General features: G+C 49.3%; 1 protein-coding gene across 1 annotated transcript; it reads left to right on the plus strand.

Annotated features, from left to right (window-relative positions):
* Window positions 1-1057: 1057 nt before the first annotated feature.
* LOC102463185 (killer cell lectin-like receptor subfamily F member 1) lies at window positions 1058-11638 on the plus strand. Its single transcript, XM_075913465.1, has 6 exons — window positions 1058-1547; window positions 4556-4810; window positions 5976-6089; window positions 6729-6883; window positions 8418-8530; window positions 9542-11638. The coding sequence occupies exons 1-6, from the start codon at window positions 1463-1465 to the stop codon at window positions 9663-9665; spliced, it is 846 nt and encodes a 281-aa protein (XP_075769580.1). The 5' UTR covers window positions 1058-1462; the 3' UTR covers window positions 9666-11638.
* The last annotated feature ends 1698 nt before the right edge of the window (window positions 11639-13336 follow it).

Here is a 13336-nt window from a genome sequence, read left to right on the forward strand (position 1 = left end):
TTCATCACAGGGCCGAAGGGGAAAAAAAGGTGAAATATTTTATTTTCAGCAAAACCCCCTCCAAAATACATTTTTGAGTAAAAAGGTTTGGTTTTGAACAGGCCACTTTTTGCGGAAAAGGGTCCGTGCCAATCTAGACACGCTCTTATGCAAAAAAGTCCCGATCGCCATTTTCACGATCAGGGCTTTTTTGCACAAAACAAATCTGAGCTGTCTACACTGGCCCTTTTGCGCAAAAGCTTTGCGCAAAAGGGACTTTTGCCCGAACGGGAGCAGCATAGTATTTCCGCAAGAAGCACTGATTTCTTACATGAGATTGTCAGTGCTCTTGTGGAAATTCAAGCTGCCAGTATAGACAGCTGGAAAGTTTTTCCACAGAAGCAGCTGTTTTTGTGGAAAAACTTGCCAGTCTAGACACAGCCATTCTGAATTGGCGTCAAAGTTGCACATGAATTTTATGTTGCAGTCTGTTTGGGAAGGTCCCCCCACCCCTTTGACGATGGCCACTTTCTAGTCAGTACGGGTACGTCTACACTGCTTTCTTATTTCGAAATACGCTAGGTGTTATTCCTCATTGATGAGGTTTACAGATTTTGGAATAAATGCTCCTTTATTGCAAAATAATTTTGAAGTAACGGAATGGCTGTGTAGACACTCGTATTGTCATTTCGAAACAACGCTAGTTATCTTGAAATAACAATGCAGTGTCGACGCATCCTAAATATGTGTCCACGGAGGTTAAAAATCACACAATTGCCAACTTGACCCATGCTGGAAAAGTTTGATTTCCATTGCTAGGTTTCTACAGAAAACACAGAAGAACATGTATTTTTTTCATCAGTTTTATCCGCATTTCCATCGGAAACCTTCCACCGCTTGTGCAACTTGAAAAATCTTCTTTCTCCTCCCCCCCAACAAAGAATTGCAACTTTTTTCCTTGTTTGGGTGGGGGATGTTTTGTAGCCAGACGACCATTCCAAACATTTGGGGACCTGCAGCTGCTTTCTGCAAAAAGCAATTCAGGGACGTGCAAACATTTTGAAGGCATGCTCTCCGCCCACCCTGTTTGTAAGCCCGCTTCCGCTGCTCAAGCTAGACGCCTAACACATTTTTCACAGTTGGCTGCTGTGGGCAGGCCCCATCAAAGACCACCGAGTCTCCCAGCACAGACAAAAGCAGAGGGGCCGAATCAAGACACAAAACCATTTACACTGGCTCTGCCTAGCTCCGGACTGGAATAGCATCAGCATCAGGTCAGGTCCCCGAACCCCCTTGGCAAGTTGGAAAAAGAGCAGCTACGGACGAAGGGGAAAATAATCCAGTCCTTTGTCAACGCCCAAGGCAGAGATGAGAAGGGGGCAGGTGTCAACACTGTTTCCTGGCAGAGGAGGCTTTTTTTAGCTTAGCTCAGCTCAGAGGGTGCCCTCACACACAGCTCTCCGGCCTGTCGCCGTTGCTGGCCATGGCTGAAAGAGCAGACTGTGTTTATAACAACGTCCTGGAAACCTCTTTTCCCCATGGTGGGTCGGCTCAAATTCAGGATTACAGTGAGTGCAATTTTTTTTTTTTTTGGGGGGGGGGGAGAGTTGTGCTGGGATTTTTTTCCGGGGGTGTGGATTTAGGGCGGCCGGATTCCAGTTTTGCGACTGTAATGCTTGTAAATAGCCAGTGTAGCAAGGCGCCTGGGGTCACAGCCCCATCTGGGGTTGTCTCCGCCGACTGTGGGGTTATCCGTCTGGGTTTACACCAGGGTCACGGCGATCCGATTGGGGTCCGAACTCTACCGACTCCAGCAGGGGATGCTCTTGAGCGGGGGTCACCAGGCAGTAGGTCTGGTTGATCTTGGCACCTGACAGGTGATCCTGGCTGGTGTGGCTGGGAAGCTATCAAGGGCCGGCTCGTCTGTTGCCCTTCCCCCCCGCTGTCATGCTGCCCCTGCCCTCTGACTTAGAGTTCCCCCCCGCCCCCCCGGAGCCTCCTGCTCACTGTGCAGGGTGTGGGAGGGAGAAGCAAGGGGGGGGGCTGATGTCAGGGTGTCCCTCTTCCCCCCACTCCTGTGCCCACTCAGAGAAGGGGAGGGAGATAAGCAATGCAAAACTCCATATCTGTTACACAATGTGTGTGTCTGTCATTCTCACAAACACACACACACACACTTCACTGTCCTTCACTCTTCTCTCCCGACCTAACACATACGTGAGTTGTTGTTGTTATTTCTTTTACTGCTTGCCAAGTGGGGTAGTTTGGGGTTTTGCCTGGTCTGTGCATTGCGTCATTTTCATTTCTCTCTTACGCTGAAATGTAATTCGTTGAGCGGTGAGTTCTAAAATGCCGAACCTGGCGTGGCAGGAGGAAGTATCCCCGTGGGAATTGCTGGTTCTGGACGTGGCTGGCCTGTCCCTGCGGCCTCCGAGAGAGGCAGAGCAGGGGGTGTCCACGTGCTGTCCTGGCCTGCAGACACCGCTCCTGCAGCTCCCTCTGATCGATACGAGGGAACCGTGGCCTGTAAAAGCTGTGGGCTCAGGGCCTGTAGATGGGGGCAGCATATGGCACCATGGAGCTAATGTTGGACGTGCCAGCTGCTTTCAGGAGCAGTGCAGGGCCAGGACAGGAGCGAGCCGCTTTAACCTCCCTGCTCCACCACCCGGAAAGTGTCTTAGTTAAACGGTGCCCTGTGTCCTGAACCCCTGTCCCAGCCCTGAACTGCCTCCTGCCCCAACCTCTTGCCCCAGACAGGAGTCCCCCTGCACCCAAACGTCTTCCCAGAGCTTGCACCCTGAATCCCCTCCTGGACCCCAATCCCCCCTCTGGGGCTAAGCCAAGAGCCCTTCCCACATGCCAACCCCCTCAGACCAAGACCAGAGTCTGCACCCAACTCCCTACCCCAGCCTGGTGAAAGTGAGTGAGGATGGGGGAGGAAGGGGGTTGGAGTGAGCAGGGGGAGGCCTTGGAGAAGAGGAGGAGCAGGGGCAGGCCTCAAAGAAGGAACCAGAAGGAAGTGGGGAAGGGTATTGGGGTTTGAGGGAGATCTTACATTGCACTTCCACTGAAAAAGTGACCTTGTGGGTAAAAAGGTTGGAGACCCCTGCTTTGGATTTACCCCGGGCTCCTGCGATCTGATTTCGCTCCCGAGATATTTCGCCGCAGTGGAGTCACTCCGGATTTGGAATAGAGTAGCTGAGCTCCAAATCCAGCCCTGTCACCATGCCTTGCGCCGAAGTCATCCAGATTGGGAACCAGATCGCTGAGCCTGGGTCTGCACTGGGGAGTTATTTCAAAAATCACTTCCTAGCATGGACAGCCCCTGAGTTCCCACGCCCACCGGGACTCCGGGAAGGAAAAGAACCTAACGACAATCCAATGTCTCTGTTCAAGGAGCTCTATCAAATCCTCCAAGACAATACAGGCTACAGTGACACTGCAGGCCTTTTGCGCAAGAACAGTTGTCTACATTGCAAATATTTCTTGCGCAAGTAAATTTACAGTCTAGCGTCAGAAAACAGGGCTTCTTCCGGAAGAGTTATTCCTCTCCCCATGAGGAATAAGTCCTCTTGCGCAAGAGCTCTTCCACAAGAGGCCAGTGTAGACAGGCAACATGAATTTCTTGCGCAAGAAACCCCTATGGTTAAAATAGCCATCAGAGCTTTCTTGCACAAGAAAGTGTCCACACGGCCATGGACACTCTTGTGCAAAAGCCCGTGGCAGTGTGGACACACTCTTGTGGAAGACCTTTTGCACAAGAACGCTTGCGCAAAACAGTTCTTCCGCAAGACCCCTGCAGTGTAGACATAACTTACAATGTGTTGTGACTAATTGCGAGGGTTGCCAGGTGTCCGGTTTTTCACCCAGACAGTCCGGTATTCTTGGCCCCCATCTGGAAAAAAAAAGCAGAAAATACTGGACATGCAAAATGGGTGGTATTTTGGTATTTTCTGTTTTACTTGGATGGAAAAATGGGGCAGAGAGGGTGGGAATTTAAAGGCACAGTGACTTTTTTTTTTTTTGCTCAACAAATTTGGCCTCCTTTTTTTAAATGTTTGTGTGTGCGTTTCCACACCTGGATTTCTTTTCAGGGTAATTCTCCATTTTCAGAGGCTTTCGTTGCTTGGTGTTTAGGATCATTATAAAATCCCCGCTAGGACAAATAGCAACAGGCTTAAATTGCAGCCAGGGAGGTTTAGGTTGGACATTAGGAAAAACTTCCTACCTGTCAGGGTGGTGAAACACTGGAATAAATTGCCTAGGGAGGTTGTGGAGTCTCCATCCCTGGAGATATTTAAGAGCAGGTTGGACAGACACCTGTCAGAGATGAGGTAGACAATGCTTGGTCCTGCCACGAGGGGCTGGATTTCATGATCTCTCGAGGTTCCTTCCTCTTCTATCAGTCTATGATTCTATAATTAACCCACCGTCGTCCACCCCATGTCGGCTTCCGGCGGTGGGTTTCCTGATCTGCTGCGCAGAGAGGAGCCGGGTCTCTTCCTTCTCAGAGGCGGCTGCATGCCAACGGCTCAGCTCCACCCAGTAAAAAAAGGGGGCTTGTTTCTACCGACAGGGGAGAACCGCACACAGGCCAAGCTGGAGCGACAGAGGAAAGTGGCGGCACCTTGTAAGTATCAAATGAGAGGGGAGGCATCACAGGTGGTGAGCCCCCCCCCGGTGCCACGCCGACCGGATCCGCCTCCCCGCCAGAACATGATGGTTTTTGAAGCTCGGCCGCCGTGCCCACGGTGGCATCGGACCGCGCTGGGGCTTGGCGGGGCAGGGAACCTCCTCTTGCTGGGAACTGTGGCCGTGCTGGGTGTCCTGGGTAAGTAGCCCCTGGCCGCGGGTTGGTGCTGCGCCTCCGGGACTCCACCCATGTCGTTGGGGCTGGACGTGGCCGCCGCTGGCCCGGCCGGTGCTGCTCGAACGATGCAACCGTAACGGTCTTGGAATCTTTGACGCGGAGGCAGCCCCGGCGGGGCTCTCCCTGCCACCGTTTCACCGATGGGCCCTGGCTGGGATTCGGGCCACGTTGACGCCCCGGGGGCGGGGGTTGACACCCGCTGAGATCTGGCCGATGGATTCCAATGGACCCCTGGGTGCTCCAGCTCTCAAGCGCCCACAGAAAAAAAATACAGGGATGTGCTTAGCACCCCAGCCACACTGGTTCACTGGGCCCCCAGGGCTGGCTGCCAATCAGCTGTTCGGAGAGCGGGGGAAGGAGGTAGGGGAGGGGAAGGAAAGGGGAGAGGAAAGGGCAGGGGAGGGGGAAGCGAGGCCTGAGGAAAAAGAGGCGGAGAGAGGGCAGGGCCTTGGGGGAAGATACAAAGAGAGGGCAGGGCCTTGGGGGAAGAGGCGGAGCAAGGGCAGAGATTTGGGGGAAGAGGCAGAGCGAGGGCAGGGCCTTGGAGAACTGGTGGAGCGAGGGCGGGGCCTTACAGAAAGAGGCAGAGAGAGGGCGGGGCCTTGGGGGAAGAGGCGGAGCGAGAGCCGGGCATTGGGGGAAGAGGCAGAGCGAGGATGGGGCCTTGGGGGAAGCAATGGAGCAAGGGCAGAGATTTGGGGGAAGAGGCGGAAAGAGGGCGGGGCCTTGGGGGAAGAGGCGGAGCAAGGGCGGAGCCTTGGGGGAAGAGGCGGAGCAAGGGCGGAGCCTTGGGGGAAGTGGAGTGAGGGCGGGGCCTTGGGGATAGAGGCGGAGCGAGGGCGGGGCCTAAGGGGAAGAGGCAGAGTGAGGGCGGAGCCTTGGGGGAAGAGGCGGAAAGAGGGCGGGGCCTTGGGGAAAGAGGTGGAGTGAGGATGGGCCGTTGGGGGAAGCGGTGGAGCAGGGGCGGGGACTTACAGAAAGAGGCGGAGTGAGGGTGGGGTCTTGGGGGAAGCGGTGGAGTGAGGGCGGAGCCTTGGGGTAGAGGCGGAGCAAGTGCAGGGCCTCCGGGCAGAGGAGGAGTGGAGCACCCCAATTTCTCAAACTTTCCCTTCTCCTTATCTGGAAGTTTACCAGCGCCCGTCCCAGATCAATGGAAACCCAGCCATGTGCAATGGCAGCTTGAAGAGCTTCCGATCTTCCTTGACGCAAAACTTGTGTGAGGTGCAAAACAGCTCGGCAGGTAATTCTTGGGCTTCCTGTATCCCCTCCCGTCGCTCACCCTCACTATTACGCACTGTGATGCTTACAGAGAGTAGAGAGAAACCCTCCCCAAAAAGGATCCCTCTAATTTTTTCAGTCCATGTGCAGAATAAATGTTGTTCTGTGCACCAGGGCATGTGAGGATGTGCACCACAAGTCAAAACACACACCTACCTGCGGATGCTGTGCTAATCAGAGGCGTGGCATTGGACTCTCTCCTGAGCAGCTGAGATCAGGGCCCTATGGCGCCGGGCGCTGCACAGACACAGCGAGAGAGAGTCCCTGCCCCAGCTGAGATCAGGGCCCCGTTGTGCCGGGCGCTGCACAGACACACAGCGCCCCCTACTGAGCCTCTGACAACCTCACAGTGGCCTCACAGCGTCCCTGGGACCAGCAAGGATTAAGAGGGGAGACTGCCCCCTTCTGAATTCTCAGGTGCACCAACCCACTGCACAGCACCCCCTTGCATTATATGGGGGTATTGGGGTTAACACTCCCCATGGCTCTGCCAATGCGCTGCCCTCTGTCTCCCTCACTCACAGGTGGCTCCCTGTGTCTCTGCAGGGATGACCCACTCGGAATAACCCGTGATTAATAATGGTTCCATTTCCCCGGGCAGGGGACTCCGGATGCAGACTCTGCGCCAGGCACTGGAAGCCGCACAGGGACAAGTGCTACTGGCTGTCTGATGGGAGTAAGTACTGGAGCGGGAGCCGGGATGACTGCACACAGAGGAGATCTCACCTGCTAGTGATCCAGGACCAGGAGGAGATGGTAAAGAACGTGCTGAACTCCCCCCTCCCCTATTCACGTCCTTGTCGATTACAACAGGTCACAAAACCCTCCTTTGATTTTTCCAGCAACAAACGATTAAGAGACAAAATTTTCACTCTAGTTTTCACAGGAAGATTTTTAAAGTGAAACAAGAGCTGTTCCCCTCCCCCCATTTTGACAGAGAGTCTCTGCTTATTTTTAATTGTTTTTAAATGTTTTAATCCCTGGACATGTTCATTTATGCAAAACGATGGGTTGTAAGTATTTGTTCGTGCTTGAAATGTGCAAGGTTGTTTGAAATCATGAAACAGGGTCCAACATGCGGCTGACAGCTTGGACCCTACGGCTACGTCTAGATTGGCATGATTTTCCGCAAATGCTTTTAACGGAAAAGTTTTCCCGTTAAAAGCATTTGCGGAAAAGAGCGGCTAGATTGGCACGGACACTTTTCCGCAAAAGCACTTGATCTAGACGTGGTTTTGCGCAAGAAAGTCCCGATCGCCATTTTCGTCATCGGGGCTTTTTTGCGCAAAACAGTTTTTAGCTGGCTACACTGGCCCTCTTGCGCAAAAACATTTCTGGAAAAGGGCTTTTGCCCGAATGGGAATGTCAAAGCATTTGTGCAAGAAGCACTGATTTCAGACAGTAGAACATCAGTGCTTTTGTGCAAAATCAAGCGGCCAGTGTAGACAGCTGGCAAGTTTTTCCGCAAAAGCGCCTGCTTTTTCGGAAAAACTTGCCAGTCTAGACACAGCCTAAGTGTATAGCCATATATGTTCTCAAGAAGCATTCTTCTTACTTTGCCTCTCTGTCCAGTTTGATTTTCATCCATGGAAATAGTTGGCTGCCACTTTCTGTGTGTACAGAGAAGTGGATATTTGCCGATAAATCTAATCTTTCCAGGCAGAAATCTATTGCAATAAATATGTTAATAATAGATCCCAAAGCATTTTACATGGATAGATTGAATGATTATCTAATAAAGTTAATATAGACGTTAGAAACTGAAGACAGGGATTGGTCAGCAATTGTTCCATGAGATGCAGCTAATTCTGGGGTGGAGTGGCTCGGTAACCATCATATAATGAGGTTGCACATGATTTCTTAATTCAGTACAGAACTCTGATATGGAAAGAGGTGCTATAGTAGATGAATAATAGCTGATACTGTTTGCCTGGAGATGAAATGCTGCTTTTAGTTAGAGCAGCGTTAAAAAAAAAAGCCAGCACACAAATATTGTAAAATATTTTCGTTCAAACCGTCCCTGAGAGTTTTTACTGAATTTCTCTGATTTTTTAAAGATAAAATTGATCAAAACTGGGCAGAGGGGCACAGGACCAATTCAGATATTAATTCATAGTATAATGATTTGCTATCTTTACTGTCCACGGGCGTTCCAGCAGCTCCCGATTTGTCATCAATATTAATATGATCAAAGCCCAAGCAAGAGATCAGGTCTTGTTTGCATGGTGAGCAAAGGAGCCAGAGAATTCTGCCTTGTTCTGTTCCCTCTGACACCTTGTCAATTTCACAGGTGTTCATACAGAATATTATAGGAGATCAAAATCCGGTGTGGATTGGACTCAACATCACGTCTTCAAGGAAGAACTGGACCTGGGTGGATGGTTCCCCCTTAAATCAAACACTGTGAGTGTTTCCTGATTAGTATTTTATATCAATCTGCAATAGGTACACAGGGTGAAATCCAGGCTCCATTGAGACCTCTATGTGGTCAGGATTTCATCCACTAAATCTTACAGAATAAAGGCCTCAGAGCTGTAAAACCCTCCCTGGGTTTAATGTTAAGTCTCATTGAAGTCAATGAGAGGAAAAGTAAGTGAATATAGAAATATTTGCCAGATCAGGGTCTCAGTGGGTATGTCAGCACTACAGAGGTTGTTTTTTTTTTCGGAAAAATGACCATTTTTAATCCAAGGAACTCCCTCCTCCCCATCCACGTATGGCCGTTTTTCCAAAAAAAACCCTCACTTACGTCCATACTGCAATCGCATTCCATCGGGAAAAAAATGTGAAAGAACTGAGGGGTTTTTCTGACATTGGTAAACCTCTTTCTATGAGGAAGAAACCTCATAGACACTGCCCTTTCTGGTTGAAATGGCAAGAAACTGTTTTTTCTTTGTGAAACTGTCTGATATCTGTTTTGTGGGCATTGATTCTTTGGCGAAGTGTCTGAGACGTTTGTCTAATGTACATAGCAGGACACTGGTGGCACATGATGGCATAAATTATATTTCTGGATGAGCAGGAATATGTGTTCTTGATCATATAACTGAACTGCTATTCAAGTGCTAGACCAGACTAACACAGCTACATCTCTAGTACTATTCTACTTTCTGAACAGTATCCTTCCTGCCTTATCCGTCCACTGACTTTGATCTGTATCTACTCAAGTTTAGCACCCTTTCTCCTGAGGTAGGGGGATGGGTGACAGAACATCTTTCTTTTCCCCCCATCCCTCTTCCCTCCTCCTATTTATTTCGAGTTTCCTTATCTTCTGATCATAACTCTGGTCATCTGAAGAAGTGGGCTGTGCCCACGAAAGCTCATGATCCCATCTATATGTTTTGCAAGGAAGGAGACTAGTTTCTCTTCCCCGCCTCTAACTCCACTGATGCGACTGCCTCCTTCACTCTGTAGATTCACGGTATTGGGGCCTGCGGAGGAGAACAGCTGTGCTGCATTAAAGAAGAATCGGATCCAGCCTGAAATCTGCAACACTGACCTGAAATGGATTTGCCAGAAGGCAGCTGTGCAACTTTAAACGGGTGGCTTGGAGACCTCTGTTTGCAGACGTGGAGTGCCGAACTTACTGTGTGTTGCTCTTTCTTTCATCCTACAAACCCTCCGGCAGTGTCAGTCCGAGGAGCATGAGGGGTGCGATCCTTACACCAGTGGAAGGTCTGGGTCCATTGACTCTACTGGAGTTATGACCAATGTACAAAGACGGGGATCAGACCCTTTGATTTTTAAAAAAATGCATCTATCATTATTCCACAGCACTTCTAATACTGTGTTCTGAGTACTAAAAGATCTTAATTCCAGGGACATTATTATATATGGTAACACTCAGAGGTCTCAGCTGAGATCATGGTCCCATTGTGCCAGGCAGTGCATAGACACAGCAAGAGACAGTCACTGCCCCAGCTGAGATCAGGGCCCCGTCGTGCCGGGCGCTGCACAGACACAGCAAGAGACAGTCCCTGCCCCGGCTGAGATCAGGGCCCCGTTGTGCCGGGAGCTGCACAGACACACTGTCTCTGCTCAGGAACAGATTTGTTTTCCTGTAAAGATGTTTTCCCTTATTCGAAAAAAAAAAAAGGATTCTCTTCAGTTTTCAAAATCTGAACTTTTTTGTGGCTGAACATTTGAAAATAGAAAAATATTCCCACGCAATGTCTGGTTTTTACTTTTTCAAGAGGGGGAAAAGAACCCCGATTTTTGTGAGACACTGACTCTTTGTTTTCTGTCTTTTCAATGAAAGCCAAGAACATCTGGACCTCTGCAAAAATATGCTGTTAACAGGCCTGGGCTGGCTGGAAAGTTGTTCTTCACCAAGAAAAATGTTCACCCAAACACTTTGCAAAAAGGTCTGCTATTTATAGTGGTGTTTGTGATGGGCTCAGTTATAGCGATGGCCTTGGGACTATCACTTGACGTGCTGACATAGCACTGAGCCACCCTTCCTAGGAGGCACCCTTTACGCGTGCAGTGCCAGGTCTCTAGTCTCCTCCAGTGATGACACAGAGTTGGGATCACTGAGAACAGCTGAGCTCTGGGAAGACTCAGTTACAGGGACCTGCCAGAGCCCCAGAAAAATCTGTTTGACTGGGGATAAACTTTTTTGCAGGATAAGATGATGTTATTCACCCTCTTTCTTACATAAAGAGAAAGATGGACATTTGTTCCGCCCATTATAATTATTCACATTCAAATTATTAATAAACAAAAGTGATTTTATTAAGCATAAAAAGTAGTATTTAAGGGGTTAGAAGTGATAGCACACAGGGCAAAGTAAGTCACTAAGCAAAATAAAACAAAACCCACCACCTTTGCCTGTTACGCAGAAACCAATTCTACACTACTGTGGGCTATTGATCTAAAATTACACAACTTCAGCCATGCAGATAATGCACTTTGATCTACTTACTGCTATGTCTTCACCACTGTAAGTCTATAGTGGGTGCTCTCCCATCGACTCCGCCTACGCTTCTCTTTCCGATTTAGTACCAGAATCGACAGGAGAGCACGCAGCATTCCATTTATAGTGTCTATATGAGACATGATAAATCGATTCTCACTGGATCAATTGCTTCCCACTAATCCAGCGGGCAGTGAAGACATGCCCCAAGAAACTTGCTACATGCATACCTGACCCTAATAGTAGTTCTAATTATTTTCTTTCATAGTCTAGAAAGCTGCCCAGCTTGGCCTGGATCCTTCCGCCTGTTCAATCTTAGAAGTTTGCAGAGTCCTGTGGCACCTCAGGAGACTAAGGCTATGTCTACACTACAGAGATTTTTGCAGAAAAACAGCTGTTTTTCTGCAAAAAGTTGTGGCGCGTCCACACCTCAAGCATGTTTTTGCACAAGAGCATCGAAAGAACAGAGGGGTTTTTGCACAATTCCTAGTCCTCTTTCTACGAGGAAGATCACCTTTTTGCAAAAGAGTTCTTTCACAAAAAGGCGTGTGGGGACGGTGAAGTGGGGGTTTTTGCACAAAAAGAGGAAAGAAGAAAAAGCACAGGTGCCATGGTGGCCATTCTCTGTGCATACTAATCAGTGCTTACTTTTGAGAGAATGTCCATGCATTCTGGATGCTCTGTTTTGCAAAAGCGCGTCGCTTTTTCGATGCGCTTTTGCAGTGTGGACGCGCTCTTGTGCAAGAATGTTTTGCGGAAGATCTCCTCCGACAAAAGCTTCTTGCGCAAAAAGCCTGCAGTCTAGACGTAGACTAACAGACTGAGTAGGACATAAATAAGCTTTTGTGGGTAAAACCCACTTCATCAGATGCATTGGAGGGAGAGTTACAGAGGCGGGGAAGGGGGTATATATAACGAGGAAGTTGCTTGTCTTAATGTAAGTGATCAAGTCAGGGTGGAAGTGAGTGGCCCATTAGCTTCATTAACAAACAACAGGCAGCAGGGCGGGGCAGATGTATGCTGGGCCTGGCCCATAGATCCTCCTGGATCAGCGGCAGGGATAGGGGGAGGGGTGCTTAATGACCCTCCTTAATGACCCAAGAAAAGCTGAGGAAATTTGCTAGTACTTCATCTCTCCCACTGCAAATGCAGGAATGATACATGCACACAAATATCCTATTTGTCACTTTTCAAAGGATGGAGGCATTTTGCATAAACCATCTTCCTCTTCTGTGGGTTCCTATGCATACGCATATTTCCATAAGGCATTTGGAGAATCCGGAAGGACAGTGTCGTTTCACAACCTCTGTGAATGTCGTTCCATTTCTCCACCCCTCTACCTCCCTCCCCATGCCCCCAGCTGGGTGCGAAAGAGAAACGCTTGTTGCATTGCATAGCACAACACTCAAGACAGGACCATTCGGCTTTACCGCCGCTGGAGAGAATTCATGCTGTATTCGTCCAGGGTTATATCCACTCATCACCACCAGATGGCAGGTCTGACTAGCTTCCTGTCTGTTCCACTCCAACTCCTCTGAGGAAGTGGGTTGTACCCATGAAAGCTCATGAGACTTTTTTGTGAGTCTCTATGCCCTGGTTTACACTAGGGAGTTATTTCGATGCCTCTTGTGTTCCTGGAGAAAGCGCTCAAACAGATCTGAGCATAGAATCATAGACTCATAGAATACTAGGACTGGAAGGGACCTCGAGAGGTCATCGAGTCCAGTCCCCTGCCCTCATGGCAGAACCAAATACTGTCTAGACCATCCCTGATAGACATTTATCTAACCTACTCTGAAATATCTCCAGAGATGGGGATTCCACAACCTCCCTGGGCAATTTATTCCAGTGTTTGACCACCCTGACAGTTAGGAACTTTTTCCTAATGTCCAACCAAAACCTCCCTTGCTGCAATTTAAGCCCATTGCTTCTTGTCTTATCCTCAGAGGCCAAGAACAAGTTTTCTCCCTCCTCCTTATGACACCCTTTAGATACCTAAAAACTGCTCTCATGTTCCCCCTCAGTCTTCTCTTTTCTAAACTAAACAAACCCAATTCTTTCAGCCTTCCCCCATAGGTCATGTTCTCTAGACCTTTCATCATAACTTGTTGCTCTTCTCTGGACCAATTTCTCCACATCTTTCTTGAAATGCGGTGCCCAGATCTGGATACAATACTCCAACAGAGGCCCAACCAGCATAACACCATGGAACATGTCCCGCCTTGCATTTCAGAGCGATTTCTACCAGCTGGGCTCAAAGCCCTCTGCGCCGGATTTCTCGCCGGCTAAATGGA

The sequence above is a fragment of the Pelodiscus sinensis genome, chromosome 32 (genome assembly GCF_049634645.1).
Source record: "Pelodiscus sinensis isolate JC-2024 chromosome 32, ASM4963464v1, whole genome shotgun sequence".
Classification (NCBI taxonomy): domain Eukaryota; kingdom Metazoa; phylum Chordata; order Testudines; family Trionychidae; genus Pelodiscus; species Pelodiscus sinensis.